The sequence below is a fragment of the Dermochelys coriacea genome, chromosome 1, assembly GCF_009764565.3.
Source record: "Dermochelys coriacea isolate rDerCor1 chromosome 1, rDerCor1.pri.v4, whole genome shotgun sequence".
Classification (NCBI taxonomy): domain Eukaryota; kingdom Metazoa; phylum Chordata; order Testudines; family Dermochelyidae; genus Dermochelys; species Dermochelys coriacea.
The window spans coordinates 186,902,727-186,926,052 of NC_050068.2; the positions used below are offsets into that span (position 1 = coordinate 186,902,727).

The 23,326-nt window shown below is 42.2% G+C and overlaps 1 protein-coding gene across 1 annotated transcript in view; it reads left to right on the forward strand.

Moving 5' to 3' along the window:
- POU2F1 (POU class 2 homeobox 1) overlaps window positions 1-23,326 on the forward strand; it is a 179,357-nt gene that overhangs the window by 90,004 nt on the left and 66,027 nt on the right. Inside the window, 2 exon segments of the mRNA XM_038416058.2 lie at window positions 6,436-6,501; window positions 20,694-20,794. Coding sequence (XP_038271986.1) covers window positions 6,436-6,501; window positions 20,694-20,794 — 167 coding nt within the window.

Consider the following 23,326-nt stretch of genomic DNA (forward strand, 5'->3'; position numbering starts at 1 on the left):
ATAATTGTTTGTTGGTTTTGCAATAGGTAATGTGTTTTCAGAGCTCTGAATTCCACACATGGAGCCTAAGAGTATTTCCTTTTTGGTTCTTTAATAAAAGGTATAACTGGACCATCGATAGTTTGATGTTTGTTTTTAAGCAGACATCTGAACATGCATATTTCCAGATATGCAGCAGTTACTTATGAATCTTTGACTTAAACTTGCAAGTGACCCATTTGGTGTTTTGCTGGCATTGAGGAATCCCTGTGAGCTATGTTTCCCAGGGAATTATTTATGCTGGTTCTGATAGAGTATTGGGGTGGTTTCCCTTGAATGGGTGTGAGGGGAAACAGTGTGTAAAATTCTATATTAAGATGATTTTACATGTACACATTGCTTAATTTGCAATTTAGCTATCACTCCAGTCTTGGCCATTCTCTGCTTTTTATTTTTTTCTGAATATCTTTTGAAATATCAGAGGGGCAGTGAAAGCCTGGCACAGTAGTGCCTTGTCACACTCAAACTCTGCTATCAGAGTAACAAGAATGAATGTAAAAGCTCCTCTGAGTTTGATTTCAGTCATGCACCTGCTGCTTTCGATCCTTCCTTCTGTGCTTGAGGTTTGTTTTTAGGTGCTATTGACAGAAATTTGCAGCCCAGCCTTTATTTAAAACTCAAGAGAAGTCTAAAGAGGAAAAAAGTGTTGGAGGAAAAGAAGGCGTTAACACCCTTATTTTTTTTTAATTGCAAAAGAAAATTATTTTGAGTATCTACAAAACAAATCAATTACATTATTGTAGGTCTTTGTGCCCTACAGATTTTGTTCATAATTTTGTTTTGTGCCCTACAGATTTTGTTCATAACAGTATTGTGCTTCAGATGTATGTGATATTTGCAATAGAAACACTATAAAGTGCTTGACCCTTTCTGTGCAAAATAAACATAGAACATCACTCTCCACACACACATCAAGCTGCTGAAGTAGTAATGGAGGTTTATCCTTCTTTGGGTTCAAAGCAGTTCTGACAGGAAGTTTTTACAGCGGGTTATCTGTTTACTTGTGATGGTGTTTGGGATTTGATGGAAGGCAGAACATTGCAAATATGTTGCTGCCAGAGGTGAATCTTAATAGTAAAATATTCTTACTGCAAGCACATTTTACTACCTGCCTAAATTCCCCATATACATCTAACACTAAACAACAACTAAAAACCTCTTTCTGAAACCTTGATTTCCCAGTGCAGTCTAGCAAAAACTATTCTTGTTGCTCTGTGGAATGGTATTTGCAGCTTCATTAAAGACAAACTACTGATCATCCAATAGGTGTGGAGCAAAATATTTTCAAAGGTTTGCTGCATGAGCTTTTGTCAAAAGAGAGGGAAAATGTCCACTATATTCTGCAGTGCTCTGTACCCCATTTATTTTCTTCAATAGCTTCAATAATAACAATTTATTCATAATAACATGCCATTAGAGGCCCCAATCGGGATCAGGGCCCCAGTGCTTTAGTCTCTGTAATAAAGCCCTGTGAGAAGCACAGTGCTATTTTCTTCATGCAGAGGCTCAATCCTTTTTCAAAGTGTGGACCACAGCTTAACAGAGAAATGATCTTATGGCCTCTGCCCCTTCCACTTGTGATCATGCTAACCAACTTCTTTCCCATTCATGAACTCATAACATCCCCTGTATTCAGGGCTTGAAAAACTTAACCAAAACCTACTAGCCCAAGGCTGCCACTAGGCTGAAATACACTGATATCCCAAGTCCTCTTGCTTAGTCATCTACAGGTCATGCATTCATCATTACATGGATCAAGCCTCCAGTCTCTTGCTGGCTAAAATCGGAGCCTGCAATTAATGCCAGTTGCCACTTCCAATGCTTTCCCTCAACAAATTTAGTGCTGGGTAGTGCCTCGTCCAAGTAAATCCATGTATGCTGGTCCTACACACAGATCCATCTGCGAGAGGTGGGCGGGACGGGGAGCATACAAACAGCTCTTTGCTATGGTGTCAGTGAACAGAGGTTTCCCTCTTCCAGAAACTGACACTTTTTCTCCCTGGGGAGTTACAGCCTTGAGGAACCAGGCCCCAGCCAATTTAAAGACCAGTGGCAGTAGACCCTCTCCTGGCCACCTAGCTGAGGGCTGTTTTATTGGGATGGAGACCTTGTTGACAGTACTTCCCATCCATACAGCCATCAACTTGGTGAAGGGGCTTGAAGGAACCCTCCAATCACATCCCATAGACCAGTGATGGGCGAACTTTTCGGCCTGAGGGCTACATCTGGGAATAGAAATTGTATGGCGGGTCATGAATGCTCACAAAATTGGGGTTGGGGTGCGGGATGGGTTGAGGGCTCTCGTTTGGGCTGTGGGTCAGAAATGAGGTGTTCAGGGTGCAGGAGGGGGCTCCGGGTTGGGGAGTGGACTGTGTGTGTGGGGTGGGGGGTGAGGACTCTGTGGTGGGACTGGGGATGAGGAGTTTGGGGTGTAGGAGGGTGTTCTAGGCTGGGACTGAGGGGTTTGACAGGCAGGAGGGGAATCGGGGTTGGGGTTCAGGAAGGGGTCCAGGCTCTGGCTGGGTGTGCGGGCTCTGGGGTGGGGCTGGAGATGAGGGGTTTGGGATGCAGGAGCGTGCTCCGGGCTGGGATCGAGGGGTTGGGAGGGAGGGAGGGGGATTAGTACTGGGGTGTGGGGAGAGGCTCAGGGGTGCAGGCTCTGGGCGGCGCTTACCTCAAGTGGCTCCCAGAAGCACTGGCATGTCCCTTCTCCATTGAAGCACTGGAGGGGGCTATTGGAGTGGGGCCATTGGAGCATGTATGAGCCAGAGAGGGGCCATGCCGCTACTTCCGGGAGCCAAGTGGAGTGGCCCCCGACCCTGCTCCCTGGCTGGAGCGCTGGAGGGGGGGGCCATGCTGTGGCTTCTGGGAGCTGCATGGAGCGGCCCCCGACCCTCCTCCCCCTCTGGAGTGCCAGAGCAGGGCAAGCCCCAGACTCCGCTCCCCAGCAGGAGCTCGAGGGCCAGCTTAAAACAGCTGGTGGGCTAGATCCAGCCCGCGAGCCGAAGTTTGCCCACCCCTGCCACAGACCCTTCTATTGGGATAGTTGACTAAATAGCCCTCTGCTGGAGTGTTTTCTCTCCTCGTGCCCATTACGGCAAAAGTGGGACTGACGTATTCCTGTTTCAAGAGATGGGGGATGGTGCAAGACACACTCTCACCTACTCAAGGTCCCTACTCCTTGACAGTGGCAGCCAGGCCTCTCCTGGATTCTCTAAGAGGCAGTGCCACCTCCCACACCCTTCAATGACATTGGCTGTGGATGTGTGTCGGCCAGCTCAGGCAGACATCAGCGTATCCATTACAGTTGGCTCACATTTGAAAGGTTTAATCTCAGCCATATAGGCTAGAATATTCTCTTCCCTCCTGCCCCCAACAAACAAACTGACGAACATTGAGATTCTTAAAAACTGGTGCCCCTCACTTGGGAAAGGTTCCTACTTGTTATAGGTGACAGGATTTTTCAAGCCATACATAAGTGAACTACATCTGTTATTTACATGGAAAAGTTACATCAGGAAAGTTATTGATGTATTTTTAACTGAATTCATGACTTTTGATTTAACAAACTACTCACTCACTTTTTTTTGGTCTTCACTGGACTTCCTCCTTCCTATCTCTTCCCCTCCATTCCTGCATGTGCTTCTCTGCTTCCTGGTCTGCTTGTTTTCCTTTCTTCCCACACAGGCTTTCCTGTGGCTGGTTCCCTTCTTCCCTACTTAGCTGGACATGCTGTCCGGCTCTGATCATTCTTTCTCTTGCGCCTCTTGGCATACCTTTCCTTTTGCTGGTTGTCATTTTCAGTACCAATGGTGGTTGTGGTATCTGAGGGTGGCTCCAGTTTCATCGGCTATTTAGTAGCTGATATGAGTAGAGACAGGCTGGCTTCTTTTCATTGTTTCCAGTTGCTTTTTCAGTCCACTAGGCAACAAAGATCCTGGATGCCTGGAGAAGCAACTGGAACAAGCTAGAGCAGGTAATGGCAGTGGTCAGCCCTCTGCAGACCATTGATCATTGGATCAGAGTTTTGGAACTGCTGCTTTAATGAAAACCAGTTAGAGGAGCAACCCTCTTAACACCCATCAAAAGAACACCCTGCATCAAAAGTTTTATGCTGAGCTAATGAGGATGGAAGATGTGTTTGAGGATTTGTCTGTTTTTCTCTGTACAAATTATTCTGCTTAACCACTTGACATAGTCTGTCTTGTCTTGTGTCTATGGTAATGTGAGATGCTGCGATTACCAGCAAGACATGAGAAGGCCTGAGTTAGAGTTGATACTGTGCTGACAACAGCTGTTAGATACTCGAAACTGTATTCTCTCTCTGCCACCTGGGAAGGCTCTCTGCTTTCACTATATTTAAGCTTGGCAGGATATTTATTGATAAATATCAATAAATGTAAATTTCACCATACACACAAACTGATGAAAAAATATTTCCATTGATAGTAGTTGAAATTTACAGATAGGCAAGGTAAGAAAAATGCTGCTTGAGAACTTATTTGAGCTTGATTTTAAGGATATTTACTTTTTATGTTTTGATGTGGTGATCACAAATTGTGCTTAAATAGTTATAAAGCTTTAACTTTTTCAGTCTCAATATCTACTGTCATTAAATAATTGTCTGACCACTTCTGAAAGCTCCCCCCATAATATCTGAAACTGTGAAAATTTAAATTAATAAAAATAAAAAAGCTTTATAATAAATCTGTTTGTCAAATTTATAAAATAAAATTAAAAATCAAATTCTGCCAAGCCTAGCCATATTAAACTGACAAACTTGAAAATCAGGAGAACACACTTGGAGATTGAACCACAGGGAGACCATTAAAAATAATTTAACACTGACGACATTCTTATCAAGTAAAAATGCAGGACTAGATAAATGATATTTCTCTTTGTGATGACTGAATTTCCTTATTTATGAAAAACAAAATATATTTAGACATAGCATAAACCAGCATTTTTGGTTTATTGGTTGATCATAGGATGACTGAGCTGCCAATGTGATATGACTGTGAAAAAAGCTAATGCGGTTTTGGGATGCATCAGGAGAGGCATTTCCAGTAGGGATAAGGAGGTTTTAGTACCATTATACAAGGCACTGGTGAGACCTCACCTAGAATATTGTGTGCAGTTCTGGTCTCCCATGTTTAAAAAGGATGAATTCAAACTGGAGCAGGTACAGAGAAGGGCTACTAGGATGATCCGAGGAATGGAAAACTTATCTTATGAAAGGAGACTTAAGGAGCTTGGCTTGTTTAGCCTAACTAAAAGAAGGTTGAGGGGAGATATGATTGCTCTCTATAAATATATCAGAGGGATAAATACAGGAGAGGAATTATTTCAGCTCAGCACCAATGTGGACACAAGAACAAATGGGTATAAACTGGCCACCAGGAAGTTTAGACTTGAAATTAGATGAAGGTTTTAACCATCAGAGGAGTGAAGTTTTGGAATAGCCTTCCAAGGGAAGCAGTGGGGGCAAAAGATCTATCTGGTTTTAAGATTCTACTCAATAAGTTTATGGAGGAGATGGTATGATGGGATAATGTGATTTTGGTAAGTAATTGATCTTTAAATATTCAGGGTAAATAGGACTAATTCCCTGAGATGGGATAATTAGATGGATGGGATCTGAGTTACTACAGAAAATTCTTTCCTGGGTATCTGGCTGGTGAATCTTGCCCATATGCTCAGGGTTTAGCTGATCGCCATATTTGGGGTCGGGAAGGAATTTTCCTCCAGGGCAGATTGGAGAGGCCCTGGAGGTTTTTCGCCTTCCTCTGTAGCATGGGGCACGAGTCACTTGAGGGAGGATTCTCTGCTCCTTGAAGTCTTTAAACCACGATTTGAGGACTTCAATAGCTCAGACACAGGTGAGGTTTTTTGTAGGAGTGGGTGGGTGAGATTCTGTGGCCTGCGTTGTGCAGGAGGTCGGACTAGATGATCAGAATGGTCCCTTCTGACCTTAATATCTATTAATCTATTTTTGAACCTATAAATTGCTGCTTTTTTCACCAGACCTTTTGCTTCTATAATTTTCACAGTATTGGGCACCTTTGCCCTGTTGAATACTTTCTGTTATTCTCTCAGCATTTTCTTGTTTTGTGTGTGTGGCTGCTGAGGTTTATCCTTTAAAACAATGGCCCAGTCTATGATGGGAAGACTCACCATTGCATCCTTTGGGTTCTGCCCCAGCTCAGGGACATAGCTAAGTACTTGAAGTTCCTTCCAAACCTACATTTCTGTGCTCCCATCCCTGATCATCATCATTGTATGCGAGATATATGCCATTCAGGCTTGTAATATTTTATACTTAGTTTGTTAGAAAAGACAGCATTAGTATTTTCCACTTTTATTACTTTATATCTCTTTACGTCTCTTTTAATGCAGACTCAAGAATGAACAATCCGTCAGAAACCAGTAAACCACCAATGGAGACTGGGGATGGGAACACAGGTAAGAAATGAACATTTAGCCTTTTGGGAGAATTGAATGGCTTTAAAAGGGAGAATCTCCTTTATTTGTGTATAAATACGTGGGCTGTTTTGTGTACATTTCTTACGGGTTTTTTAGTCTTAGGGTGTGTCTACACTGCAATTAGACACCGGCGGCTGGTCTGTGCCAGCTGACTCAGGCTCGCGGAGCTCAGGCTGAAGGGCTGTTTAACTGTGGTGTAGATGTGTGGGTTTGGGCTGTGGTCTGAGCTCTGGGACCCTGTGAGGTTGGAAGGGTCCCTGAGTTCGGGCAGCAGCCCAAGCCCACACATCTACACCACAGTTAAACATCCCTTTAGCCCAAGTCAGCGACATGGACCAGCCACGGGTGTCTCACTGCAGTGTAATCATATGCTTGCCATTTAATATATTAACAGTATGTTTAACTGTTCATTTATGCAGATCTTTGTCTCTTCACACACAATAATAATTTTTTTCCCATTCTTGCAACATGTCACCTCTATAGAGAGCTAGGGTTGCTGATGAGAGCTGATGTAGGCTTTGACACCTATTAGGTTCTTCTCTGTTTTCCCTAATACCACAATCCTAGGACACTTTTATATAAGAGTTCCCTAAAGAGCTGCCTGTAGGTGATGGAGAGTAAATCATTATGTATTTTAAAATTGTATTAAAAACATAATTCATGTTTTTACCTTTAGTTAGATTTTAAAAAATACTATTTTGTGCTACTAGTTCCTTTCTAGATGCCATTTAATATACTAATTCTTTTTGGAAACAAGGAGTAGAAATGAGAACTCAAATGAAAAAGTAAATAGGATGAAATAACTCAGAGTTAGCCTCTCTCTGTACATAAGTCCAGATTATGAGTTAGAGGAAATTTTAATTGTAAGAAGTCATTTCTCATTGCTTTTAGCGAAGTCTGGGTTCACTGTATGGGATAAACAATAATTCTTTCACTTCACTTTCCTCAGTAACAATAATAAGACTATTCTTCCTTTATTTCAACTCTAGAAACTGTAATGAACCTGGCAATTTGCAGCATTTTATGCTGTTGATTCGCTCCATGTTCTTTGTGCAGGGCTTTAATAACAATGCATCTAAGGACAATTGAGTGTTCCTTGTACTAATCAAAGGTTGATGGATGTTTTCCTGTCAATAGGTGGAGCCAGTCAGATTTTTTCAGCTCATTCACATCTGTTCCCTGCTACTGCCTTTTCAGTTTTTGTAACGTCTACAGTAGCGGCAATGCCAAGAGTGAGGGCTTGTCTACACTGGCAATTTACAGCGCTGCAACTTTCTCGCTCAGGAATGTGAAAAAACACTCCCCTGAGCGCAGCAAGTTTCAGCGCTGTAAAGCAGCAGTGTAAACAGTGCACCAGCGCTGGGAGCCATGCCCCTCATGGAGGTGGGGTTTTTTGGAGCGCTGGGAGAGCTCTCTCCCAGTGCTCTGCCGTGACTGCACAAGCCATGTTAAAGCACTGCCGCGACTGCGCTTTAACATTGCCAGTGTAAACTAGCTGAGTCTTAAGAGTTTTTTGTTTTTCTGTACATAAAAATAATCCATTATGAATTTAAAAGACTCTCCAGTGTGGTTTAGAAGTTCTAATCCCTTTTAGATCCTCTCAGGTTGCCCTACTTTGGAATTGTGTAGGCTTTCTCAGGAGGACAGTGGTTCTAACTCTCCCTTTCTCCTCCAGAAGCACTGAAGCTGGAGATGTGTGAAAGCCCTGAGGAAAATTTGGTTTCTACTTTAGGCACAGCAGCTTCCTTCCTATAGCACAGCCTCAGAGTAGGAACAGAACACAGAAGTGTGGTGGATAAGATACACTGAAGGGAATGCACTGCCATCTGGCAGTGTATTCAGTGTGACTTTATGCTATAAACAATTATCATGCCACTTTTTGACTAAAGTATGCAGCCAAAGAGGATGACATGGTTTGTACATGGGCTGTTCTTCCTCTCATATATAGCTGTTTCAGCAACACCCTAGCTCAGTTGTAGAACAGGCAGAGGCAAATAGGTGATCAGCTCTGGAGTGGTTAGATCTTAAGGTAACCTGCTGATTTATGGAGATGTTATGGATGTCTTTGCAACAACACAGGGCTATAATTTCTGTGACTTCCTCATTTATGTTCCCTAATGATGAGAATCACTGTATTGTATGAGGCTGAACTTTTAGATTTTGTAGTGCCATGTGTTTGGACCTTTATAAATATAATCTCTAGTAAATTAAAATATTCCCTGAGATGTTCATTTTAGGCTCTTAATTTATAAACTCAATAGGCAAGATGATGGAACCCAGAATTTTGGAGGGCTCTCTGTATTTATTGTATTAGGTCTCATTGTATTTATGCTCACAAACCAGTGAAGCTAGTAATAAGTAACATTTATGAACATTCTATGGTTCAAACACTTTACAGGCAGCTGGCAGATGTTAATCTCAGAGAATTTTATTTGTATCACTTTCAGGGCTAAAAGAAGTTACAAACTCTGCTGGTTTCCCAGTGGCGCTTGTAACTCACATGAGTCTCTCATGTATACACTGCCAGCAGATCTCTTAACCTCAATGAATCATTGCTGTTTTTCTCTCTTTGAATCATCTGTGTATCAAAATTCTATGAACTGATGGAGCTTGTAAATTTTATGACAGAAATAGCTAAGGTGTATGGAATTTACATTTGGCAGAGATTGTAACTTCAGAAAAAATGCAATCATTGTTGGTAAAGTTAACATACCTTGCAAGTTCTATGAGACTAGTAGCTAAGGTTCATGGAAGTTAGAGAAGTATTGTAGGTAGAAATTAGACAAATTGCAGTTCATGATACATTAAACCTTTGGAACTTAAGTCAGGTCCCCTGCAGAGACTATCGTCTCAACAGAATACATAAAATAGATTACAGCTTTTGGGGATCTCATGCAGGTTAGTGTCAGCAATGTGCCTGAATGGAACTGTAACTTTTAGTAGAGATCTCATACAAGTTTCTCAGGCACAAAAGGAGCTAGTTGCTGCTGAAGTCCTGGAACTTGTGATGGTCACTTGCCCTCTGACTAGGAGTCCTCCCTACCCTAAACAAAACTCTGCAAACTTTTTCTCAACTCCCACTTCTTAAACCCAGTCTTGGCCGGGAAGGCCAACTGGATGTCCCCTGGAGGCACTGAAGGATAGAAAGTATAGCAAGCCTCTGGACATCTCTCTGAACCTCTATCCAGGCACCCAATGGTAAATTGGGAGCTTCTTTTTGTCCTATAAAGAGTGAGAGTATGGCATAAAATTTACCTGATGTCTTCAGTACAATTTACTGCTTTAACTAATGCCCTTAATTCCCCAACGTCTGCTCTTTTGAAATAAAAAATCACAGTTGATAACTTGGTTTTGATTCTCCTTCCATTTAATTTAAATTGAATCAACTCCTGATCACTCATTCCAAAGCTATTTCCTATGACCAATCCTGGTGATTTTGTTTTTTGATTTGCGTTTTTTTTGCAGTGTAGACATGTGCAGTCAAGCACATTAGACCTACATTAGCATTTATGTGGCATTTTCCCCAGCCCCGTATCCGCTGCCACTTTTCACACACACTGACCAAGATGGCATGGAGTCATTGAGAGTTTGACCCCCGCACACCATAGGACTATCCTCTCTCTCCAACCACACGTAACTGCTATTGTTCAGAAGAATTGGGCCCCATGTCTGCTGTCTTTAAGTAGCATGAGTTTTCCATGTTTAGCTCCTAAGCACAATATAGGAGTTGGGACTCTCTGATCCCTTCATGCCCCTTGGTCTCTTGATCTTCAAAATCCATGCCAGCTGCAGTTTCATCTCAACAGCTCTCATGAACTTCTTGAGGTTCACAGGAGCGGAGCCCCACTTCTGAGCACCTTAGGAGCAAGGTCCTGTGTACTGTACAAACTGGATTTAAAATCTAAGGCGAGGCCCCACTCCCCCTTAACCCCCCCCACCCCAACCCTCTACGCCACCCCACCCTCTCTGTTTCTGTGGCAAATTGGAAATTCAGTAGTAGACTCAAGTAAGGTCCTAGTGTTCTTCCTGAAACCAAAACTGCATTCTAAGGGTAGGAGAAACAAAAGTCTATACCCTGGATTTAAAGAGTTCTTCCAGTTTTTATTTGAATAGGACTAAGGCATTTAGAAAGTTAGTAAGACTTTCTGTAGCCTTTTGAGGATCGCTATCAAGGAAATGCCATTTCTGCTCTGCACCTGTCTAAATGGAGTAAGCCATGTATTGAGACATGTTGTATATTAGCTAGGGAGTCAGTACCTAAGAGTCTTGGTGCTCACTCTACCAGAGCTTCAGGCAGCATTAATGGGATGCCTCCGTAATGATTTCATCTTAGAAAGCTGTAGGGTTGCTACCTGGAGTCCTGTATACACATTTACACAACAGTTCTCTCCTAACATGAAAAGAAAAGGAGTACTTGTGGCACCTTAGAGACTAACAAATCTTGATTTGATGCTTTCTTTGGGAGGGGACAGTTAATTAGAATGCCTCATCCCACCTTCCTGGGAATATATTGCCAGGTAGAGCCTCACAAGAGGGAATATGCAAGATGATACCTTAAGGAAGAAAAAATGGTTTATTTAATTACAATAGTGGTTTGTCAGGAGTGTTTCCTGTATATATTCACGCTTACCTAACCACCTTTTCCTCTTCCTTGGAGCTCTACTCTCATAGGATTGTGCGGTTTAGTGGAAAGAACTGAAACAATTGGGGATGTCTTGCATCCTTTACTGGAGGAGCCTCTATCTACCATCTGCAAAGATGGCTGCAGTCCCCCATTGTTTCCAGTGGGACTGAACCAGGTTGCCCTCAAAGTGACTGCTCACTGCTGTCATAAGGTAGGGAGGGTGACTATGGACTTTTTGTTGAGCACATGTAGACTGGTCTGTTCCCAAAGAAAAATAGAACTTGCATACAATTTGAATAATCTGTAATTCATCTTTAACCAGGATTATACATTCTAAGCAAAGCTATTTTATATATGCACACATTGACAAATCTATTAATCTTGCTTCATTATCAAGTAAGCTTAATCATTTATGCAACAGCTCACATAAAGCATAACCAGGCAGCAAAGTTGGATAACTCTGCTGGATTTCCAAATATAAGACTGAGGTCTGGTCATTTTATAACACACTTTTAATAAGTTATATTTATGAAGCTTTAGAACAGAGGAGTCAGCGAGATTGGTTGTTTTTCTAAAAAATATATGCTATAGTATTTATTTTCGGGAAGTTCTATGGCCTGTGTTATAATAGAAGGTCCGACTAGATGATCGCACCTGGTCCCTTCTGGCCTTGGAATCTGTGTCCATCGTCCAGGCTGGAGGTGAAGGCACTTAACTGTATTTGCTATAAAGAAATTATGCTCAGGAAATTGTGTTGTCTGATATGCCTAGAGCATTGAGAAAGTGTGGAGGGATTTGTATTTTAAGAAACTAAAGCCAAACACTCATGCCTTATAGACTTGTAAGAATTCTAAAAACAGATCTGAAATTTCAAAGGTCAGCTGAGTGCAGTTTTTAGATGGTCATATAATGATATGGGGAATTTTCTCTACCATCCTTCCCTCCCAGAGGGGAAACTGAACAAACATGAAGGTTAAAAGGCAAGGTAGACCCCAAGCTCATTCCAGCCTAGACTGTTTGACAAACAGGAAAGTTCTGGTTTAGAGGTCTAGCAGAGGTCCTTGAAGAAAGGCTTGAAGAAAAGAGCAGGTGAGCATTAAAAATAAGTTCATTTTGCTGCTGTTGTACTAGTTGTTTTGATGGCCATGCTTAATGTTAGTAACATAAATTAAGGCTTAATTCAAAGTCCTTCAAGTCAATAGAAAGACTGTCATCAGACCCCTAGTCTTTAAACTTCATAGCTCATTGAAGTAAATTATTTCAGAGCGGTTAAGATTTTAATATTTTAAGTTGTCTCCTAGGCCTTTGAACATAACAAACGTTTTTTTTTTTAATTGCTACCACTGTTTGTCCAGAAACTGTTTTCTGATTCATGCTTTCCATGGTATCTCTGCAGTGGAGAGTACTATAAAAGCTTTGTTATGTTTGAATAAATGTTTTAAATTTGTAGAAAAGAGAAAAATTGCAAAATCCATAATCTTCTTGCAACTACAATTTTCCGGTGTTCCTGGATGCTAGTCTATTGTATCTGTGTATTATAAGAGAGATGCAAGTAGAAAGGAGACAGCATATTCGGTGTCTAGAGCATGAGAAGGAGAATCAGACGTCCTGATTCTATAAATGAACTGCTGTGTAATCTTAGGCTACTTTCTGTATCTAAGTTTTTCCTATCTGTAAAAGAGTGATTGTATTTGTACACCTTTTGTAAAACTTTTCCTTCTATTGAAAGGCACTAAACAGATGCATAGTATAATAATTATTCCTGGTATAAGTCTCTTCAATATCCACCAATGATCTTTCATTGCTAACTCTGGGAGTATCCGAGTGACTGCCATTCATGTCTCGTATCGTGGTTTGATTAATGCAGCAATGTATGTGATGGAGGGAATAGATCAGTCTGTTGTTCGGCATTGAAGATGGTGCCAAAGTGGCCGAAGACCACAATGACCTCGGCTTTTTAGAGGTAGATTCCCTGCCTGGTGAGCCCTGGGCACAGTCCTTGGAGGACTTATTAGAGGAGTTTTGTGGTCTTCCTTTTAGAGGCCCTGGAGATTTGGGGCTCTGATATAGTGGAGACTGGTTTGCTCGGAGACTGGTGTACAGTCCCTTAGCCTGGATCAGAAGTCAGGCTTGGCGAGCTCTCTCCATCATGAGAAGATGAAGTTTTATCTCCCTGTTTTTTCTGGCTCTGGACTTCAGTGTCAGACAGAAGGTGCGCTTCTTGGCAACGTGCAGTTACCTGAGGCAACGGATGCAGTGGGAGTGCCTATCGCTTACTAGGATCGCCTCCCTGTACAACAGACTTTTGAAGCCGGGAGAACGGGACAGAACCTCCCAGTGAACAAGAACTAGTATCTGTATATGAGAGAATTTTTTTTATTTTTTTTAAACTATAAAGCTAAAATTATTGCTACTTACTGACTATTTGTAGTAGTATTACTCTAACTACTAGAATAAGAAATGAGGACAACATTGAAGAAATCTCAACGGGTACAACTGTCAGAGCTCTGTCTCAGGCCGAGGTGACTGAGAAGGAACCGAGGACAGTTTGCCCATGCAGTGTTGTTCCTTGGGCTCACCAGGTAGGGAATCTACCTCTAAAAAGCCGAGGTTGTCAGTGTCTTCAGCCACTTTGGCACAATCTGTTCTTCAGTCAAGTACCCATGAGGCTGCTGGTTCCTCAGGTACCCAGGGTACTGCTAGACAGAGAGACTGCAAAGCCTCAGGCCCGGAGAGATAATTGGTACAGTTGGCAGACTGAGGCAGCAAGGAAAGCTCTTCCTCTGCTTCCTTGGTACCAAAGAAGCTGGTTTGGGCTCCGACCACACTTCCCTCAGAGTGCTGGAGACCCACGGAACCATCAGTGCCTTCGATCATCATCACCTCGATGCAGACCACGGACTTGAACCGATAAGACACTCAGTACCCCAGGAGTTCTGTTTTCCCCGGGACCTGGCTGTATCTGAGACACCTAGTTCTCTGCTGTTTGGCTCTGATGTGCTGTCAGTACTAAGAACATCGATCTCCTGAAGTTCACCGGGTACTGATGGTTTCACTTCAGTTCTCTCCAGTTGCCCCACCATTCCAGAGTGATTTATAAGAAGAGGATTCTAATGAAGACCTTGCCTCTGTGTCTCAAATATCAATTCAGTGTTCTCCTCATCACTCCTATGGAGGCCCCTTTCCAGAAGTGTCTGAAACTATAACTACTTGTGGCACAAAATTGCTATCAACATCTCCTTTGATGAGCAGGAAGCTAGAGCCAGTAAGGAGGTCCCTCCTGTGGCCAACATCTCTTTTTCAACTCCGGATGAAGCTGTTGTGCCTCCTCTGCCATCCTGGGCAGATGATTTAAAGCAGTTCCAGGATCTGGTCAAGAGAATTTGCTGACTCCTTACAGATCTCTCTTGAGGAGGTTAAAGAACCTCATCATAAGCTGCTTAATATCCTCCATTCACCTCATTTACCTGCATAGCTTTGCCCATAAACAAAGCCCTTCTGGACCCAGCAAAGGTCCTCTGGCACACTCCAGCTACTATTCTGCCTATGTGCAAGAGAGCGGGTAAGAAATATTATGTCCCAGCAAAGGACTCCAAATTTTTATTTTCTCATCCCTCACCCAACTCCTTGGTATTCAATGCAGTTAATGACAGATTTCAGAGTAGCAGCCGTGTTAGTCTGTATTCGCAAAAAGAAAAGGAGGACTTGTGGCACCAATTTATTTGTGCATAAGCTTTCATGAGGCATCCGATGAAGTGAGCTGTAGCTCACGAAAGCTTATGCTCAAATAAATTTGTTTAGTCTCTAAGGTGCCACAGGTACTCCTTTTCTTTTTGCGAATGCAGTTAATGAACGTGGAAAGTAGCACAAGTGTCTGGACCTACTGGGTAGGAAATCGTATTCCTCAGCTTCCTTACAATTTAGAATCACCAGTTACCACATACTAATGGCAAAATTTTATCACGTAAACTATACCAAACTGAACTCTTTTGTTGACCACTTACTGGCAGAACACGGAGCAATTCCAGGCACTTATTACAGAGGGACAATTACTTGCCAGGACATTTCTATAAGCCTGTGTTGATGCTGCTGATATTGCCTCCCATTCGATCACGACAGCAGTAGTTATGAGAGGGGCTTCCTCATTCCAACTCTCCGGATTTCCAAAAAAGGTCCAGAATACAATGGGGGTCCTGCCTTTTGATGGGTCTGAGTTGGTTTTGGACAACATGGATGAATCTCTGCAAATGTTAAAGGACTCTAGGGCTGCCTTGCATTGTATTGGTATCTATATACACACACACCTACAAAAAGAAGCTCAGCAAGTCCCAGATGGCTCTGAGAGCCTGCTCTGCTCAATTTCTTACCTCCCAGGAGCCATGTGAACTGCATCAAAAGAGACCCAGATTTCAGAGAAGGAAATCGTCCACTTCTCAGCCTTCCACCTTGCACCCTTCCACCTCCAAGCAGCAATTTTGATGGGCTAGTCGAGGGCCTGAATTACCGTCGTCCTCATCTGCACCAATCCACCTGCCTTCTTCCCTTTTGCAATAGCCGTTACCACTTCTGGCGGGCTTGGGAGACAATCACTGTAGATAAGTGGGTTTTGGAGATCATCTCCACAGGATACACCATCTACTTTACTACGCTTCCACTACAAATCCCCCTTCACTGTCCTCCTTTAGGGATCCCTCTCATAAGACCTTGCTTCATCAAAAAATAGACTCTTATGCATGGGAGCTATAGAACCAATCCCCTTGCAGCACAGGGGGCAGGGGTATTTATTCAAGGTATTTCCTGATACCAAAAAAGAGTGGAGTTTGGAGACCCAGCCTAGATTTGAGGCTACTCAACACCTATGTGAAGACACAAAAATTCAAAATAGTGACTCTTGCAGTGATGATAGAGCTAGGGGGTTGGTTCTTAGCCCTCAATCTTCAAGATGCGTATTGCGATCCCTATTATCCCACAAACAATATCTGTTTCACTGTTGGTCAGGGACACTTTCAATACCAAGTGCTCCCCTTTGACCTGTCGTCTGCCCCGAGGATCTTTAGAAAATCATGTCAGTAGTAGCAGCACAGCTCAACAGGAAAGATAGTATTCCCTTACCTGGACAATTGGCTGCTGAAAGGCTGCTCCTTGGAACTGACGCCTTGGGCAACTTCTGAGGCCACAGATTTCTTCCTTGAATTGGCCTTCAATTAAACTTTCAAAAATCCACTCTGACCCCTGTGCAAAACTTAGGGTTAATAGGGGCACATCTCAATTCAGTAACAGCAAGAGCCTACCTTCCTCTGCATAGATTTGTGGCTCTTTCTAGCATAGACAACACAATTCAGCTCAGTCCCCAAACTCTGATAAAGAACTGTCTTCAGTTGCTAGGGCACATGGCAGCCAGCACCTTCATCATAGAACATGCAAGACTCCGAATGTGCTGCATTCCAGTGTGGCTCAGAACTGTTTATTCACCAGACACAGTTTAAATATGCTTCTTTCCATACCCACCTGTATAAAACAATCCCTCAGCTGATGGAAAGACCATCACAACATGTGTGCAAAAGTCCCATTTGTGTATCCTCCCCCCAACAGTCATCACAGAATCATAGAATTGGAAGGGACCTCAAGAGCAGTGGCATAGCCTGGTGGAGAAAACGGGGAGCGGAGATAAAGGCACTATCAGCTGGCACTCACCCGGTGGTGCTCCGGGTCTTCAGTAGCACTTCACTCGCTCCGGTCTTCGGCGGCACTGAAGGACACCCCCACCCCACCCCCCGCTACCGCAATGCTGCCAAAGACCGGAGCAAGTGAAGGTCCCGATGCCAAAGGGCTGCTGAAGACCTGGAGCACCACCTGACCCACCGCTGAAAATCTGGAGCGCCGTCGGGTGAGTCAAAATTGAGAAGGCACCAAGGAATTAAAAAGGTGCCACTTCTGCTCAGTGAGGGAGTGGCCACTGCCCCGCTCCCCCCCCAGCTACGCTACTGTTCAAGAGGTCATCTAGTCCAGTCCCCTGCACTCGTGGCAGGACTAATTATCTAGACCAGATGTTTGTCTAACCTGCTCTTAAAAAATCTCCGATGGTGGAGATTCAACAGCCTCCCTAGGCAATTTATTCTAGTGCTTAACCACCCAGACAGTTATGAAGTTTTTCCTAATGTCCAACCCAAACTTCTCTTGCTGCAATTTAAGCCCATTGCTTCTTATCCTGTCCTCAGAGGTTAAGAAAAATTTTTTCTCCCTGCTCCGTTTAACAGCCTTTGACATACTTGAAAACTCTGATCATGTCCCCTCTCAGTCTTCTCTTCTCCAGACTAACCCAATTTTTTCAATCTTCCTTCATAGGTCATATTTTCTAGACCTTTAATCATTTTTGTTACTCTTCTCTGGGCTCTCTCCAGTTTGTCCACATCCACATCCTTGCTGAAATGTGGCGCCCAGAGCTGGACACGCTACTCCAGTTGAGGCCTAATGAGTGCAGAGCGGAAGAATTACTTCTCGTGTCTTGCTTACAGATATTTACCGATAAAATCGAATCCTCCCAAGCCTAACTATTTGCCTGCTTGATTTTCCTGAAAATAAGACATAATTGCTTTCATGGATTTTTAAAGTGATGCCTAAGTCCGCTGATATAACAACTGCATCGCTTTCACTTAGTCGATAACCCAGGTTTGCTAGCCATAATTTTTAATCTAAATAAAATGGGGGTCAGGAGAGGGTGTTCAGTGGTAGTGTAGCTGTGTCGGTCCCAGGATATTAGAGAGACATGGTGGGCGAGGTAATATCTTTTATTGGACCAACTTCTGTTGGTGAGAGAGACCAGCTTTCAAGCTACACAGAACCCTTCAGCTAAATACAAGGTCGAACAGATTAGCATAAGTAGTTAGCACTTATTCTAAGGGACCATTCAAGGTGAAGTGGCCTGTTAATATCACTGTAGTCATAGGACAGTAAGGAGGCTAGTGGGTTAGGGATTGTTATAATAAGCCATGGGCAGTCATGAATTAGTTGAGCACCTGTCCATCCCTGGAGACAAAATCTGATAGCTTTTAGGATGAAGCAGTAAAGTGATCCTACTGAAATTTCCTCCAAATCTAAGCACATTGTTTTTTTTCTCATTTTAGTCACCCCATTTCTTAGAAGATTAGGATAATTATAGACCTGTCATTCTCATATCGATCCTAGGCAAGATAATGGAGCAGCTGATATGGGATTCGATTAATAAAGAATTAAAGGAGGATAATATACTTAATGTCAATCAACATGGGTTTATGGAAAATAGATCCTTTGAGACTAACTTCATATCTTTTTTTATGAGATAAGTTTGGTTGATAAAGGTAATAGTATTGATGTAATATACTTAGACTCCTTAAGATGTTTGACTTGGTACCGCACCTCGTTTTGATTGAAAAAAATCTAAAAAGGTATAAAATCAACATGATGTACTTTAAATACATTAAAACTGGCTAGCTGATAGGTCTCAAAATGTAATTGTAAATGAGGAATCACATCAAGTGGGTATGTTTCTCGGAGTCCCACAAGGATCGACTCTTGGCCTTACACTATTCAACATTTTTATCAGTTACCTGGAAGAAAACATAAAAGTATGACTGATAAAGTTTGCAGATGACACACAGATTGGAGTGGTAAATAAGGAAGAGGACAGGTCACTGATACAGAGCGATCACTCAGTAAGCTGGGCTCAAGAAAACAATATGCATTTGAATAACCTAAATGTAAATGTATACCTTTAGGAACAAAGAATGTAGGCTATATTTCACAAGATGGGGGACTCCGTCTTGGGAAGCAGGGATTCTGAGAAAGATTTGGTGGTCAAGGTGGATAATAAGGTAAACATGAGCTCCTAGTGTGATGCTGTTGCCAAAAAGGGCTAATGCAATCCTTGGATGTATAAACAGGGGAATCTTGAGTAAGAGTAGAGAGGTTATTTTACTTCTGTATTTGGCACTGGTGCAACTGCTGCTAGAATGCTGTGTCCAGTTCTGGTGCAACAGTTCAAGAAGGATGTCAATAATTTGGAGAGGGTTCTGAGAAGAGCTATGAGAATGATTAAAAGATTAGAAAAATATGCTTTAAATAGTAATAGTTGCAAAGACATCAATCAAAGAGAAGATTAATTGGTGATTTGATTAGTCTGTAAGTTCCTACATGGGGAGCAGATATTTGATAATGGACTCTTCAGTCTAGTAGAGAAAGGTAACATGAGCTGATGCCTGGAATTTGAAGCTAGTTAAATTCAGACTGGAAATAAGGTGTACATTTTAAACAGTGAGAGTAATTAACCATTAGAACAATGTAGCAAGGGTCCTAGTGGATTCTCCATCACTGGCAATTTTTAAATCAAGACTGGATTTTTAGAAAAAGATATGCACTAGGAATTTGTGAAAAATCTATGACCCATGTTATACAGGAGGGCAGATTCAATGATCACAGTGGTTCCTTCTGGCCTTGGAATCTGCTACAGAACATGGGAGCAGTTTTATAAACTGGAAATATCCCTTGCCATATTCACCAATAGTCAAGGAGGATTTGTAGTGGGTGGTAATGATACCAACAATGTACTAAAACAGTTGTCTACAATACTTATTCTAGTGCCTTCACGTAACAAATCATTCCTGAAACCATGGTGTAGCTGTTTTTTTAGCAGAAGAGAAATCTTTGACAATATCTTGGAAAATGTTTCCAATACTTTTCATTTCTCTCAACCAGTTGTGCCAGCATTAGCTTTTGGGCTTTCCCTTCTTCTAGGCCTTCTGGGGGAGGGGAGGGGAGAGGGGGCGGGCGGGGGGGAAGGGAGGGGAGAGTGCAAAGAGGCAATCGGTTCTAATTTATTTTAAAGTGGATAAAAGGTCATAGAACAAGAGCAATCTAGAGTAACAAGACTCTGCACAAACATTCATCAGAACACTGGTATATAGTTGTCAGAAGGACTATGTCCCCATGTTCTAATGCAGATGTGGCACTACCATTTCCCTGTTGCCTTCTCCCCTCACCCTTCGCTTTCTTGAAAAGAATGCTTTTTTACCTTAAATACATTTAAACATGAAGCGCTTTGAGATCTGCTGATGAAAAAGAAGTAGGTATTGTGTGGTGTTACCACTGTGATCCTTGTTTTTCGCAGAAGTCTAAACTTCAAAATTGCCATCAGCAGCAAGCTATTAGGTAGAGGGTACTTGCAAAACTGAACTATGAGCTTAACCCTAGGCACATACAGTTACAGAGCATCCTCTTGTGAAACCATTGTCAGCACTGATAGAGCAGGGGTGATCAAGATGATAAGCATTAAGGGGGCTGTGAAATTGCTCATGTTTAGCTGGCTCATAGTATATATTAATTGCTGGGAGTGACAGTGCTGCTTTCATTTCTGGGGAGACTCAAACCTTTGTTGTTATTGGAGGACGTTTCATGGAATTAAGAGTTAGAAGTCCAGAGTAGCAGGAGACTCCAGTAAGAATTAATTTAAAATTTCTTAATATTTCTTTTTGAGTCCTTTTCAACAGTTTTGTGATTTCTTCTGCCTCTTCAGGCACACAGACAAATGGCTTGGACTTTCAGAAGCAGCCTGTGCCCGTTGGAGGGGCAATCTCTACAGCCCAGGCTCAGGCCTTCCTTGGACACCTTCATCAGGTAAAACCAAGACACACTCCACACTGGAGGTGGTTTGGGAAAGAAATGGATGGGAAAATTTTTTTTTTTTCTGTACAGTTGGCAACTAAATCTGAGGAGTGCAGGGGAGCACTGTCATCCTGAGTAGGATGTGAGATTTTTTTTTTCTACCTGCTAAACGTTGGAGGCTAGTCATGAATTATTGTACTGATCTGTAGCCTCAAATACTCTGAGAATTATTATTGGGGAAATAGCTCTTTGGGGAACTTTTAGATAACAGATGCCACCACAGAGCCATATTACAGATGAAAGTACCTATAATTAAAACACCATATGCCTTTCAGTGTTTCAAAAATCTGGTGAAGGGCGTAGGAAATGAATACTCCGGAACTGAACAGGCCACTAGGATTTAATGTTTACTCTAATGGAATGTGTCCATTAGAATCACAGGTGTCCAAAGACAAGGCCAGACTTGGTTTCTTCTCTTAAGAATATTTGCCCAATAACTGTCCCAACTTGGACCTGGAACTTGTCAATGCCTAGTTGAAGAAAGGAGAAGTGGTAGTGAGGGCTACCAGTACAGAGTTCAAATCCTCCTGTAGCTTTCCAGGCTCAAGGAAAGCTTAAAATAATGGAACTAGGCAAGCATATGTTTCTACAAATTTTTGAGTGATTTTTAGGAAGTTTTATTTCATGGAGGAGTTTTCCTTAGGATATTCAGGCTTCTATTTCCCTTCATCGCTTCTCTACAGCCCCTATTCTTATGGAGTCAAAGCTATACTTCAGAGGTAGGGTGTCTGATCACACTTAGGGTCTGAGAACAAATATCTTTCTCTTCCCTGGCACCAGGTTTAAACTTAAAATTACTGGAGCTAATTGGCTGACCCCATGTGTTCAGGGTCTGGGGTTACACAATTGTTATAGTATAATTGAGGTACTCAGGCTTTTATGTTCACTTTTAAGAGCGCAGAGCTGCCATTTTATTGAGCATTCAGTACTTTTTTTTGTCACAAAATAATTTTCCAGGGGATAGAGGTTTACCTAGGACCCATGGAATAACAGTGTGAATGTTTGAGTACACTGAACCAATAGGCTGTTTGAGAATGCCTTTCTTGCACACTTCGCTCTCGGCACCCTGAATGTGCGTGTCAATAATGTATGCAAATTCAGGAGCTCTGAAGGTCTTTTGTGTTTCCAATACAGCTTGTTTTAATGTTCATTTGTCAGGTGAACTTGTCTGAAATCAATAACTTTTTTTATCAGTACAGTATTTTGTCACCTTGCCCTGAAAATTATTTTTAAAAAGTTGCTAGGACCATAACTTTTTTTGTGGTGGTGGTGGTGATGATGATGTATGCTGCATTTCTTGAATCTCTAGTTTCAAGAAATCTCCAAGCCTTCTTTTGATGCATCTGGCAATGGCCAGTGACAGACTGGCTGCCACCTTAGATATGAACTATTAGTGTCTTCCAGTATAGGAATTCTTAGTGGTGACAGCTATGATTTCTCTCAAGATGGAGTGCTTTACACCTGACCAATGCCAAATACAATACAATTTGCCATTCAGATACAGTCTTATAAAATACTCTAATAGGAAAGTGTGTGCATAGGAGGGGGGGGGCAGGGGAGAGAGAGAACAGGGTCTATGTTCAGGTGTGTGCTGGCTGCACTTAAGAGACCTAAGTTTGTACGGTCAACCTTTAGTGCTGAGAAAGGTAAAAATAATTCTCTCCAGGCTATTTCACTAGGACAGCAGTTTATGATTATGCTGTTTGGGCTATTTTATGTTTTTGAAATCTCAGAACACAACAGGCGAGGCAAATTAAACTTAACTGCAACCGTTTGAGGGTGAGGGGCTTTTCTAGAGAGATTTTGCTTGGCGACAGAGGAAATGCAGAAAATCTTGTAGAATCCCACTCAGGAAGGCAGGAAATATTTCAAGAGATGGCTCTGCATGGTGAGAGCTGCCTCGGCTTGGAATTTTTGTATCTGGATCTGAACTAAAGCTCCCCAATCCACATAGAGCCAACAGGAAAGCAAGTAAAGTTAAATGTTATTGCTCTCATGCAACACATCTAAGTGTAGGGATGTCTTCTTTTTTCTTAAAGGACAGCATACCACATTTGATCTTTTTTTTTTTCTTGTACTCATTATGTGTTTCCTGGTTCCCAGTAGAGCAGTGGATTTCAAGCATGGTCAGTGATGAAATATTCTACAGGCTATAATCCTGCCCTTTGGAAGAATTGGCAATTACGTAACATTCTTCCTTCATAGTAGTAGGAATGATGCTGATGATGGTAACATGAAGAGGGTTGTTGAAGCTGACTACAGTGTATGAACATATAAGTTATGTGGTAACAGGAGAGAGAATCATTTTCCTGTTCATAATATTTTTGTCTTCATCTTGCTCTTAAAAATCCCAAGTTCTGGAATGTTGCTTTCATTTCACTTTCCTGCCCCCCGCCTCTCCCCGAATGCTTTCTTGGGAGTATTGGACCAGGTAATCAATCTCAAAAGTTGAATTTGAGTTTGAGTACGCTTCAGTCAATGCTC